At 41.3% G+C, this 12,589-nt stretch overlaps 1 protein-coding gene across 1 annotated transcript in view; it reads right to left on the bottom strand.

The window, feature by feature from the left end:
- The window catches only part of GREB1 (growth regulating estrogen receptor binding 1), a 95,228-nt gene that overhangs the window by 30,532 nt on the left and 52,107 nt on the right, over nucleotides 1-12,589 (bottom strand). Inside the window, exon 17 of the mRNA XM_077153223.1 lies at nucleotides 413-752. Coding sequence (XP_077009338.1) covers nucleotides 413-752 — 340 coding nt within the window. The remainder of the gene's footprint in view (nucleotides 1-412; nucleotides 753-12,589) is intronic.

Raw genomic sequence — 12,589 nt, 5'->3', positions numbered from 1 at the left:
ATGTTCTTTCCCTAGACTGTCTTCTCCCTTGCCTCTTGGTTTAGGGAGTGAGAGCCAGGCATGTGCCGGGCATGGGGCCAGCAGGAAGGCACTGGAAGGTTGTGAGGTAAGTGCTGGCAGTGGTCAGCAGAGGGGACAGGGCAACAAGAGGAGGCAGCACACCAGCCCCCCCCCACCCCGCCCAACCCCTACCCCCATTGGGGTGGGTTGAAGTCTAAAGGCCTAAAAGCAGAAGTTGAACAGAGGAGGGAAACGCACTCTGGGTAGAAAGAAAAGTTCTTGGACCCAGGGAGCTGGGAACCCGAGCCTGTGCTTGAGGGGGCGGGCTGGGGAATTGGACTGCAGGGGGGGACGCGCAGGTGCGCTGGCGGGAGGGCCCCTCCCCCGGCTCCAGCGCCGCCCCCGCGCCCACCTTGAGCTGCTGCACGAAGTGCTGCCCCACGGTGAGGCCGGCGCCGGGCTGGGCCAGGATGATCTCGAAACGCCGCTGCAGCGCCAGGCGCTCCCGCACGCGGGCCAGCCGCTCGAAGGCCGCCGCCGCCAGGGCCGCGCAGGGCGCCCGCAGCAGCACCATGGGCCCGCGGCCGCAGCGGCAGCGCCCGGGGGCGCCGAGGAGGCCCTGCGCCATGGCCAGCGTCTCCACCGACGTGCGGCTGCGCATCTGCGGGAGGCCGCACACGGCCATCAGGGCGGCCGCGTAGTGCTGCAGGAGCACGAGGGTGCGGATTACGGCGCTGTGCAGGCGCGGAAACCTGCAACACAAGAGGCCGTGGCTGGGGCGGGCGCGGGGGCTGCGGCCCGGGACGCGCGGCCCCGAGGACAAGCCGACGACGGTCACAACTCCTGGAGATGTCCACGGTTTGGAGCTGCAGTGCCTTGCTCCCAAAGAAGTCAAGTTATAAACTGTGGGTCGTTGGAAACAGACGCAGGTGCATTCCTTCTGGCTGTTTCAGCCCCTGGCACGTGGTGCTCAGTAAGGGAAGGTCAGTACCTCCCTAGTCCTGCAGCAGTTTGTCCCCCACTCCAACCAACCCCGTCCCCATTCAGTGGCTTTTTGGAGCAAGCATAAAGTAGTCTCTTGACCTACAAAGGTAGGGACCATGCCATGCTGTTCCCACCACCATCCGGCTGCCACCCTTTAGGAGGCTTTACTCTGCCTGGGTGTCCTGGGCAAATAACGGGAGAGAGGCAGGAGGCAGGCAGGAAGGAAGGAAGGAAGGAAGGAAGGTGGAAAATGAGTCGTCTCCCTCACCCTGGATTCTGCCCCAGCTGCTGTGGCATCTGTCACCTTGGGTAAGATGTGAAGAGCAAGACATTGGTCAGATAGGAGCATCTGTGACCTGGACTTCCTACTCAGAAGTCAGATGCCCCAACTCTGAGAGGGGCCCACTCAGGGTTCTCTTAAGACAGGAACTGCCTACCCTGAACTCTGTGCAGAGGATGAGCCAAGGCTGCCATTTCTGGCCACAGTGAAGTGACAGAACCAGATTTACCCTCCTGTCTGAAACAACTGAAAAATGGGACGAATGTAACACACAGTAGTGCTTCCAGACTCTGGACATCAGGCAATGAAAGAAGTGATCCTGAAACAAATTAGGTAAGCCTCCAAGCTTCTGCATGATAAAGTTTTTGGCCTGCACTCAGGAAGAAGGAACCCAAGTAAAGCCCAGGGGCCTCCCCTAGTTGAGAAGAGGTGCTGTGAGTGCAGGGAGAATAAGGCAGGTGGCATCTACAAGACAAAGTTCCCAAGACGGGAGAGCTGCCGAGACTGAGGACTCCAGAGATCTGACCAGGGCCTCCTTGAGTCTGCAGCTGAGTGGTCATCGCCACGTGTGTGTGAAGAAACGATGCAAGGCCAAGGAAAGAGTCAACCACAAGGATTAGCGGGTGCCATGCCTGAAACTCACAGGAGTTGACAGTAGATGCTGTTCCACCACTAGAGTAGGAAACTTCAGGACACAGGGGCCTTGTGGAGTGCCCAGCACTCAGCAAAGCTAGCCCTCACCTAAGCCTGCTCCAGCACTGTCTAACAAACCCTAAAAGCAAGGCCTGAAGGGTTACGCTGTTTCCAAGTAAACTAAGTATAGCCTAGATCAATGCTCAAGGAGATTTATAAGAACACAAAAAAATATGCAGCACTGGCAGCCAAAAATTACCAGGTATGTAAAGCTAGAAAGTAAGACTCAGAATGAAAAGGAAAAAAAATATCAATAGAAACCAACCCAGAAATGACACAAATGATATAATTAGTAGTCAAAAAAAAATTAAAAGAATTATTAGAACTTCATTCCATATGTTCAAGAAGCTAGAGAAAAGCATGTAGCAGAGATTAAAAAAAAAAAAAGCCCAAATTAACCTTCTAGAGATGCAAATTGCAATGTCTGAGATTAAAAAATAAACTGGATGGGAAAGAAAGTAATTTAGACACCAGAAAAAAAGATTAATGAACTTGAAAACACAACAATAGAAATGAGCTAAAATGAAACAGAGAAAAGAAAACTGAAAAACAAAGAATAGAGCATCAGGGAGCAATGGAACAACTTTGCATGGCCTAATAAATGGTAAACTGGCAGCCTCTGAGGAAGATGCAGAAAAAAATATTAGAAGAAATAATGGCTGATTTTTTTCTTGCTTGGTGAAAATAAGCTACAAATTAAAGCAAAAAAAAATTAAGGGGGAAGATAGCAGACCAAGATGGCGGCTTAGCAATGTGTGTAATTTAGTTCGTCCTCCAGAACAACTACTAAATAACCAGAAACACTACAGAACAGCTCCTGGGCCACGTCAGTGATCGGACACACAGCATACCCCAGTCTGGACCAGCTGGACCAGCGGCGAGCACCCCCAGAACCATGAGTTCCCCAAGACATGGCAGCCAGCGACCCCCCCGCCACAAACTGCTTCCCAGAGGGGAAAGGAAAGAGACTTTACCAGCAGCAGGGGCTGAGTCCAACCAAACTCCAATTGTGGCATTAATTAACAAATTCTAACTACTAAAAATAGGCCCCCAGCTCAGGTTAACCTGGTCAAAGTGGAGGTAGCTCATTTTTGCCCCGATGCCAAGGGGGCAGGGCTGAAGGGAAAAGAAACAGAGGTTTTTGTAGCTGTGTTTCTACAGAGGCTTGACTGCCCTTGGATACAGTGGCAGGACTTGTCAGGCTGCAAATGCCCCAGGCATAGGCAGAAACAAACTCGTTTGAGGGCTTGTCTGGAACCTGTGCCTTCCCCAGGGGAGGGGTGAAGCCCAACTCAGATGGAATCCCTCCCTTAAGGAATTTAGACACCAGGGCTTGGTCATTTGAAGCCATTAAAACCAGCCTACAGCCTCTTCTCTGTCTCCACCATGCCCCCAGCAGGGAGAATCCACCAAAGTTAAAGGCACTGCATCATCTTATGCTGCTGTGACCTGCAGGCAGACAAGTGCCACGTACTGGGCAGGATAAGAAAAACAGAGTCCAGAGACTTCACAGGAAAATCTTTCAACCTGCTGGGTCTCACCCTCAGGGAAAACCGATGCAGGTGACTCTTTCCTCCTGATAGGAGGCCAGTTTGGTCTGGAAAAATCCGGCTGGGGTCTATAATACCAAAGTAGACCCTCCTAAGGGTGGGTCGGGGGGAAGGCACCATACAGGCAGGGCAAGAAACAAGAGCTGAAAAATTCTCCTCTGTTAAACAAAACCTAAGCTAGAGGTCCAGAAAAAGCTGAACTGAATGTCAAAGAACAGATAGACAACAAATTCATCCAGCAAGAAAACACTAGGTAAAAGAAGTGAAAGCAATCTCCAGAATAAACTAATTAAGGTAATTAAATGCCTAGATGCCAACAAAAAAAATAACAAATCACACTAGGGAAATTGAAGATACGGCACAGTCAAAGGAACAAACCAACAATTCAAATGAGATACAGGAGTTGAAACAGTTAATTCAGAATATATGAACAGACATGGAAAACCTCATCAAAAACCAAATCAATGAATTGAGGGAGGATATAAAGAAGGCAAGGAATGAACAAAAAGAAGAAATCAAAAGTCTGAAAAAAACAAATCACAGAACTTATGGGAATGAAAGGCACAGTAGAAGAGATGACAAACAATAGAAACCTACAATGGTAGATTTCGAGAGACAGAACATAGGATTAGTGAACTGGAGGATGGAATATCTGAAATCCTACAAGAAAAAGAAAATATAGGGAAAAAATGGAAAAATGTGAGCAGGGACTCAGGGAATTGAATGACAATATGAAGCACACGAATATAGGTGTTGTGGGTGTCCCAGAAGGAGAACTGAAGGGAAAAGGAGGAGAAAAACTAATGGAGGAAATTAGCACTGGAAATTTCCCAAATCTTATGAAAGACTTAAAATTATAGATCCAAGAATATTCTACCCCAAAGAGAATAGATTCAAATGTTCGTACTCCAAGACACTTACTAATCAGAATGTCAGAGGTCAAAGAGAAAGACAGAATCTTGAAAACAGTAAGAGAAAAGCAATCCATCACATACAAGGGAAGCCCAATAAGACTATGTGTAGATTTCTCAGCAGAAACCATGGAGGCAAGAAGACAGTGGGATGATATATTTAAATTACTAAAAGAGAAAAACTGCCAACCAAGAATTCTATATCCAGCAAAATTATCTTCAAAACTGAGGGAGAAATTAAAACATTCTCAGACAAAAAATCACTGAGAGAATTTGTGAGCAAGAGACCAGCTCTGTAAGACATACTAAAGGGAGCACTAGAGACAGATACAAAAGGACTGAAGAGAGAGGTGTGGAGAAGAGTGTAGAAAGGAAGACTATGAGTAAAGATAAAAAGAAGGAAAATTAGATGTGACATATAAACTCCAAAAGGCAAAATGGGAGAAGAAAGTACTACCCGTACAGTAATAACACTAAATGTTAATGGATTAAACTCCCCAATCAAAAGACATAGACTGGCAGAATGGATTGAAAAACAGGACCCATCTATATGCTGTCTACAGGAAACACATTTTAGACCCAAGGATAAACATAGGTTGAAAGTGAAAGGTTTGGAAAAAATATTTCATGCAAATAACAATCAGAAAAGAGTAGGAGTAGCTATACTAATATCCAACAAATTAGACTTCAACTGTAAAACAGTTAAAAGAGACAAAAAAGGATACTATATATTAATAAATGGAACAATTCAGCATGAAGACATAACAATCATAAATATTTATACACTGAACCAGAATGCTCCAAAATACATGCAGCACACACTGAAAACACTGAAAAGAGAAATAGACACATCTACCATAATAGTTGGAGACTTCAATTCACCATTCTCATCAATGGACAGAACATCTAGACAGAAGATCAATAAAGAAACAGAGAATCTGAATATTACAATAAATGAGCTAGACTTAACAGACATTTACAGAACACTACACCCCACAAAAGTAGGGTACACCTTTTTTCTCAAGTGCTCATGGATCATTCTCAAAGATAGACCATATGCTGGGTTACAAAGCAAGTCTCAATAAATTTGAAAAGATTGAAATCATACAAAACTCTTTCTCAGATCATAAAGGAATGAAGTTAGAAATCAATAATAGGCAAAGTGCCAAAAAATTCACAAATATGTGGAGGGTCAACAACACACTCTTAAACAACCAGTGGATTAAGGAAGAAATTACAAGAGAAATCAGTAAATATCTCGAGGCAAATGAAAATGAAAACACAACATATCAAAACTTGTGGAACACAGCAAAGGCAGTGTGAAGAGGGAAACGTATTGCCCTAAATGCCTATATCAAAAAAGAAGAATGGGCAAAAATCAAGAAATTAACTGTCCACTTGGAAGAACTAGAGAAAGAACAGCAAACTAACCCCAAAGCAAACAAAAGGAAAGAAATAATGAAGATTAGAGCAGAAATAAATGAAATTGAAAACATGAAAATGATTGAGAAAATCAACAAAACCAGAAGCTGGTTTTGTGAGAAAATCAATAAGATTGATGGACCCTTAGCAAGACTGACAAAAAGAAGAAGAGAGAGGATGCAAATAAATATGATCAGAAATGGAAAAGAGGAGACATAACCACTGACCCCACAGAAATAAAGGAAGTAATGACAGGATACTATGAACAACTTTATGCTAATAAATATGACAATGTAGATGAAATGGACAACTTTCTAGAAAGGCATGAACAACCAACTTTGACTCTAGAAGAAATAGACGACCTCAACAAACCAATCACAAGTAAAGAAATTGAATCAGTCATTAAGAAGCTCCCCAAAAAGAAAAGTCCAGGACCAGATGGCTTTACATGTGAATTCTACCAAACATTCAAGAAAGAATTAGTACCAATCCTGCTTAAACTCTTCAAAAAAAATTGAAGAGGGAAAGCTACCTAACTCATTCTACGAAGCCAACATCACCCTCATGCCAAAGCCAGACAAAGATATTACAAAAAAAGAAAACTACAGACCAATCTCTCTAATGAATATAGATGCAAAAATCCTTAAGAAAATTCTAGCAAATAGAATCCAGCAACACATTAAAAGAGTTACACATCATGACCAAGTAGGATTCATCCCAGGTATGCAAGATGGTTAAACATAAGAAAATCAATTAATGTAATACACCATATTAACAAATCAAAGCAGAAAACCACATGATTATCTCAGTTGATGCAGAAAAGGCATTTGACAAAATTCAACATCCTTTCCTATTGAAAACACTTCAAAGGATAGGGATAGAAGGGAACTTCCTTAAAATGGTAAAGGGAATGTATGAAAAACCCACAGCTAATATCATCCTCAATGGGGAAAAGCTGAAAACTTTCCCCCTAACATCAGAAGCAAGACAAGGATGTCCACTATCACCACTGTTATTCAGCATCGTGTTGGATGTTCTAGCCAGAGCAATTAGACAAGAAAAAGAAATACAAGGCATCAGAATTGGAAAGGAAGAAGTGAAACTCTCACTGTTTGCAGATGATATGATACTATATGTCGAAAACCCTGAAAAATCCACAGTAAAACTACTAGAGCTAATAAATGAGTACAGCCAAGTGGCAGGTTACAAAATCAACACTCAAAAATCTGTAGTGTTTCTATACACTAGTAATGAACAATCTGAGGAAGAAATCAAGAAAAAAATTCCATTTATAATTGCAACCAAAAAAATAAAATATTTAGGAATAAATTTAACTAAAGAGACAAAAGACCTATACAGAGAAAGCTACAAGAAATTGTTAAAAGAAATCACAGAAGACCTAACTAGATGGAAGGGCATACCATGTTCATGGATTGGAAGACTAAATATAGTTAAGATGTCAATTCTACCTAAATTGATTTACAGATTCAATGCAATACCAATCAAAATCCCAACAATTTACTTTTCAGAAATAGAAAAACATATAACCAAATTTATCTGGAAGGGCAGGGTGCCCCAAATAGGTAAAAATATCCTGAGGAGAAAAATGAACTTGGAGGTCTCATGCTGACTTTAAGGCATATTATGAAGCTACAGTGGTCAAAACAGCATGGTACTGGCATAAAGATAGATATATTGACCAATGGAATCGAATAGAGTGTTCAGATATAGACCCTCTCATCTATGGACAATTCATCTATGATAAGGCAGTCAAGCCAGCTCACCTGTGACAGAACAGTCTCTTCAATAAATGGTGCCTAGAGAACTGGATATCCAATGCAAAAGAATGCAAGGGGACCCATATCTCACTCCCTATACAAAAGTTAACTCAAAATGGATCAAAGACCTAAACATTAGATCTAAGACCATAAAATTGTTAGAAAAAAAATGTAAGGAAATATCTCATGGATCTTATACTTGGAGGTGGTTTTATAGACCTTACACCCAAAGCAAGAGCACTGAAGAAAGAAAGAAATGGGAACTCTTCAAAATTAAATGCTTTTGTGCATCAAAGAACTTCATCAAGAAAGTAAAAAGATAGCCTACACAATGGGAGACAGTATTTGGAAAAGACATATCAGATAAAGGTCTAGTATCCAGAATTTACAAAGTAATTGTTCAACTCAACAACAAAAAGACAGACAACCCAATTACAAAATGGGCAAAAGACTTGAACAGACACTTCTCAGAAGAGGAAATACAAACGGCCAAAAGATACATAAAGAGATGTTCAACTTCCCTGGCCATTAGAGAAATGCAAATCGAAACCACAATGAGATATCATCTCACTCCCACCAGAATGGACATTATCAATAAAACAGAAAATGACAAGTGATGGAGAGGATGTGGAGAAAGAGGCACACTTATCCACTGTTGGGTGGAATGTCAAATGGTACAACCGCTGTGGAAGGCAGTTTGGTGGTTCCTCAAAAAGCTAAATATAGAATTGACATATGACCCGGCAATACCATTCATTGTTAGGTATCTACTCAGAGGACATGAGGGCAAGGACACAAACGGACATTTGCACACCAATGTTTGCGGCGTGGGGCTTGCCTTGCCCGACCGCACTGGGGTCTCATCCTCGGATGCGGTTCGGCTGGAGAGCGGTGTCAGCCGAAACCATGGGGCTCGAAGGTCTGGAGGGCGCGCGAGCACAATAAACCAAGAGCAAAGAATATTTGCAGCAGTTTATTGCAGGAGTAGCTCGCGGAACCTAGCTGGCTGGCAAGGCTTACAGGCTAGGCTCCCAAGAGGGGGAAACACAGAGAATATATAGGGTTGGTGAAGGGGAGGTAACATAGGCGGGGAAACTTTGACGGATGGCTAGTATGGAGTATGTGGATTGGTTAAGGGGGTGTGTACATGGTCCAATGAAAAGGAGGTGAAAAGGTGGGGTGATATATGCTCAGGAGTTGCTAGGCAGAGGGTCAGATTAGCAGGGCTTGCAAGATCGAGAGATGTTTGGACATGTCAGGGCATGTCAAGGCAAATAAGAGGAGGCAGTTTTTGAATATATGCAGCAAATGTTTATAGCAGCATTATTTACAATTGCAAAGAGATGGAAACAGCCAAAATGTGCATCAACAGATGAGTGGCTAAACAAACTGTGGTATATACATATGATAGAATATTATGCAGCTGTAAGACAGAATAAAGTTATGAAGTATGTAACAACATGGATGGACCTTAAGGACATTATGCTGAGTGAGATTAGCCAGAAACAAAAGGAGAAATACTGTATGGTCTCACTGATATGAATTGGCATTAGTGAATAAACTTGGAATATTTCGTTGGTAACAGAGACCATCAGGAGATAGAAATAGGGTAAAATATTGGGTAATTGGAGCTGAAAGGATACAGATTGTGCAACAGGACTGAATATAAAAATGCAGAAATGGATAGCACAATACTACCTGACTGCAATACAATTATGTTAAAACACTGAATGAAGCTGAATGTTAGAATGATAGAAGGAGAAGGGCTGGGGGCATAAATGAAATCAGAAAGAAAGATAGATGATAAAGATTGAGATGGTATAATCTAGGAATGCCTTGAGTGTATAATGATAGTGACTAAATGTACAAATTTTAAAAATGTTTTTGCATGAGAAAGAACAAAGGAATGTCATTACTGCAGGGTGCTGAAAATAGATGGTAATTAATATTTTAAAATTTCAACTTATGTGTAAGACTAAAGCAAAAATGTTTATTTGGTACAAAATTTATATTTTGACTAGTGCATTTCCTAATATAAAATTATGTAGACAGCTTAATTGAACACCATAAGTACATAAGCTTTCACAATGTGACTGTGTGTGTAGGACATGAGATTTTGTTGGTTTGCCCACAGTGATGCCCCGATGAATCCCAGAGTGATTTGATCAGTGAGTGGAAAAGTATTTGCAAAGTCCCCTTCAGGGAATGGGGAGAACAGGGGAAAATTCATCTTCCCCAAGTTGAATTCTTGATATTCTCATAAGCAGTGTGGATAACCAAAGCTATATGCTGAGCCCCCAGTCTTGGAGTTTGTTCATATGAAACTTAACCCCACAAAGGATAAGTCAAGCCTACTTAAAATTAGGCCTAAGAGTCACCCCCAAGAGGACCTCTTTTGTTGCTCAGATGTGGCCTCTCTCTCCAGCCAACACAACAAGCAAACTCACCACCCTCCCCCTGTCTACATGGGACATGAGTCCCAGGGGTGTGGACCTTCCTGGCAATGTGGGACAGGAATCCTAGAATGAGCTGAGACTCAGCATCAGTGGATTGAGAAAACCTTCTCAACCAAAAGGGGGAAGAGTGAAATGAGATAAAGTGACAATGGCTAAGAGATTCCAAACAGAGTTGAGAGGTTATCCTGGAGGTTATTCTTATGCATTAAGTAGATATTACTTTGTTATTCAAGATGTAATGGAGAGGCTGGAGGGAACTGCCTGAAAGAGTAGAGCTGTGTTCCGGTAGCCATGTTTGTTTGTTTTTTTTTAGCCATGTTTCTTGATGATGATTGAATAATGATATAGCTTTCACAATGTGACTGTGTGATTGTGAAAACCTTGTGCCTGATGCTCCTTTTATCTACCTTGTCAACAGATGAGTAGAACATATGGAATAAAAATGGATAATGGGGGAACAAATGTTAAGGTAGGTTTGGTTTGAAATGCTAGTGATCAGTGAAAGCGAGGGATAAGGGGTATGGTATGTATAAATATTTTTTTCTGTTTTATTTCTTTTTCTGAATGGATACAAATGTTCCAAGAAGTTATCATGATGATGAATATGCCACTATGTGATGATATTGTGAATTACTGGTTATATATGTAGAACGGAATGATCAAAAGGGATGTTTGCGTTTGTTACTTGTTTTTTGGTATTTAAAAAAATGAAATTAATTTAAAAAAATTAACGGGACTACCCTACAGCATATCTTGATCAAAAAAGTTAAAATCAGATAAATTTTAAAATCGTAAAAGTAGCCAAGGTACAATAAAACACATCACACAGAGCGTGCCAGGACAAGAACAGCACATTTGTAGATGGAAACACTGTGAGTCAGCAGAGTGACTTTAATGTTGTGAGTTTTAAAAGACTCAAGTTATGGCTCTAAACTCAAGGAATATATCTTTCAAAAACAAGGCAAATAAGGACTTTTTCAGGCACACAAGAGCTGAAAGAATTCCTTGCCAGAGGATGTTCCATATCAAAGGCAGTCCCTCAGACAAGGAAAATGACACCAGATAGAACTCTGGATCTGTACAAAGGAATGACAAGCACGGGAATCTGCAACTTTGTGGATAAATATAAAAGGTTGTTTTTCCTATTAAATAAATATCTTTAAAAGACTATTGACTGTTTAAGGGAAAAATATATGGTGGGGGTTATAACATAGGTATAAGTAAAATGCATGACAACAATAGCACAAATCCTGGGAGGAGAGAAATGTAAATATACTGTTGTAAGAATCTTATACTAACATTAATTGGTACACAGACTTGATAAATTAAATATATATACCATATATACTCTGAATTATATGCCTTCTATAAATTATAAAGCAAACAATAACACCGCAAAGAGTTATTGCTATTAAGTGGGGGAAGGGAGGATTGAAATAATAAAAAATAATGTATGTAAGAGGATACTATGAACAACTGTAAAGAAACATATTAGATAACCTAGAAGAAATGGGAAAATTCCTTGAAACACACAAACTAACTACATTGACTCAAAAAGAAATAGATTTCAACAGACAAATAACAGTTAAAGAGACTAAATCAAAAACCTCCCAACAAAGGAAAATCCTGAGCCAGATGGCTTCACTGGTGAATTTTACCAACTATTCCAAGAAGAATTAACACTGGTCCTCCTGAAACTCTTCCAAAAAGTTGAAGGGAGGGACGCTTCTTAACTCATTCTATTTAGGCCAACATCATCCTAATACCAAGGCCAGATAAAGATACCACGAGAAAAGAAAACTACAGGCCATTATCTCTTATGAATTTAGATGCAAAAATCCTCAAAAGGACAGTGCAACCATGGCTCAGCAGGCAGAGTTCTCGCCTGCCATGCCAGAGACCTGGGTTAGATTCCCAGTGCCTGCCCATGCAAAAAAACCTCAACATACTAGCAAACCGAATCCACAGTACGTTGAAAGAATTGTTCATCATGATCAAGCATCATGCACGCCAGGTAGGCAAGGTGGCTCAGTACAAAATCAATACATGCAATACACCACACTAATAGAATGAACTTAAAGAACCATGTGATCAACTGAATCGATGCAGAAGAGGCATTTGACAAAATACTACCCCTTCTTGATAAAAACAATTGTAAAACTAGGAATATAGGAAAACATCCTCAACAGGATAAAGAGCATATATGGGGGAAAAAAACAACTAGCATCCTTTTCAATGGGTAAAGACTGAAGGTTTCCCTCTAAGATCAGGAAAAAGACAAGGATGCCCACTGTCACCACTTATTCAGCATATACGGGAAATTCTAGCGAGAGCAGTTAGGCAAAAAAAAATAAATAAATGCATCCAAATTGGAAAAAAAGAAGTAAAACTTTCTCTTTTTTATGATGCATGATCCTATATAGAGAACATCCTGAAAAATCCACAACAAAGTTAGTAGGGCTAATAATCAAATTCAGCAAAGTGGCAAGGACAAGATCAACACCCAAAAATCAGT

This window comes from Tamandua tetradactyla, chromosome 3, assembly GCF_023851605.1.
Source record: "Tamandua tetradactyla isolate mTamTet1 chromosome 3, mTamTet1.pri, whole genome shotgun sequence".
NCBI classification, from domain to species: domain Eukaryota; kingdom Metazoa; phylum Chordata; class Mammalia; order Pilosa; family Myrmecophagidae; genus Tamandua; species Tamandua tetradactyla.
The sequence above is the reverse complement of the archived record's forward strand: the minus strand, read 5'-3'. Positions and strand labels throughout refer to the sequence as shown.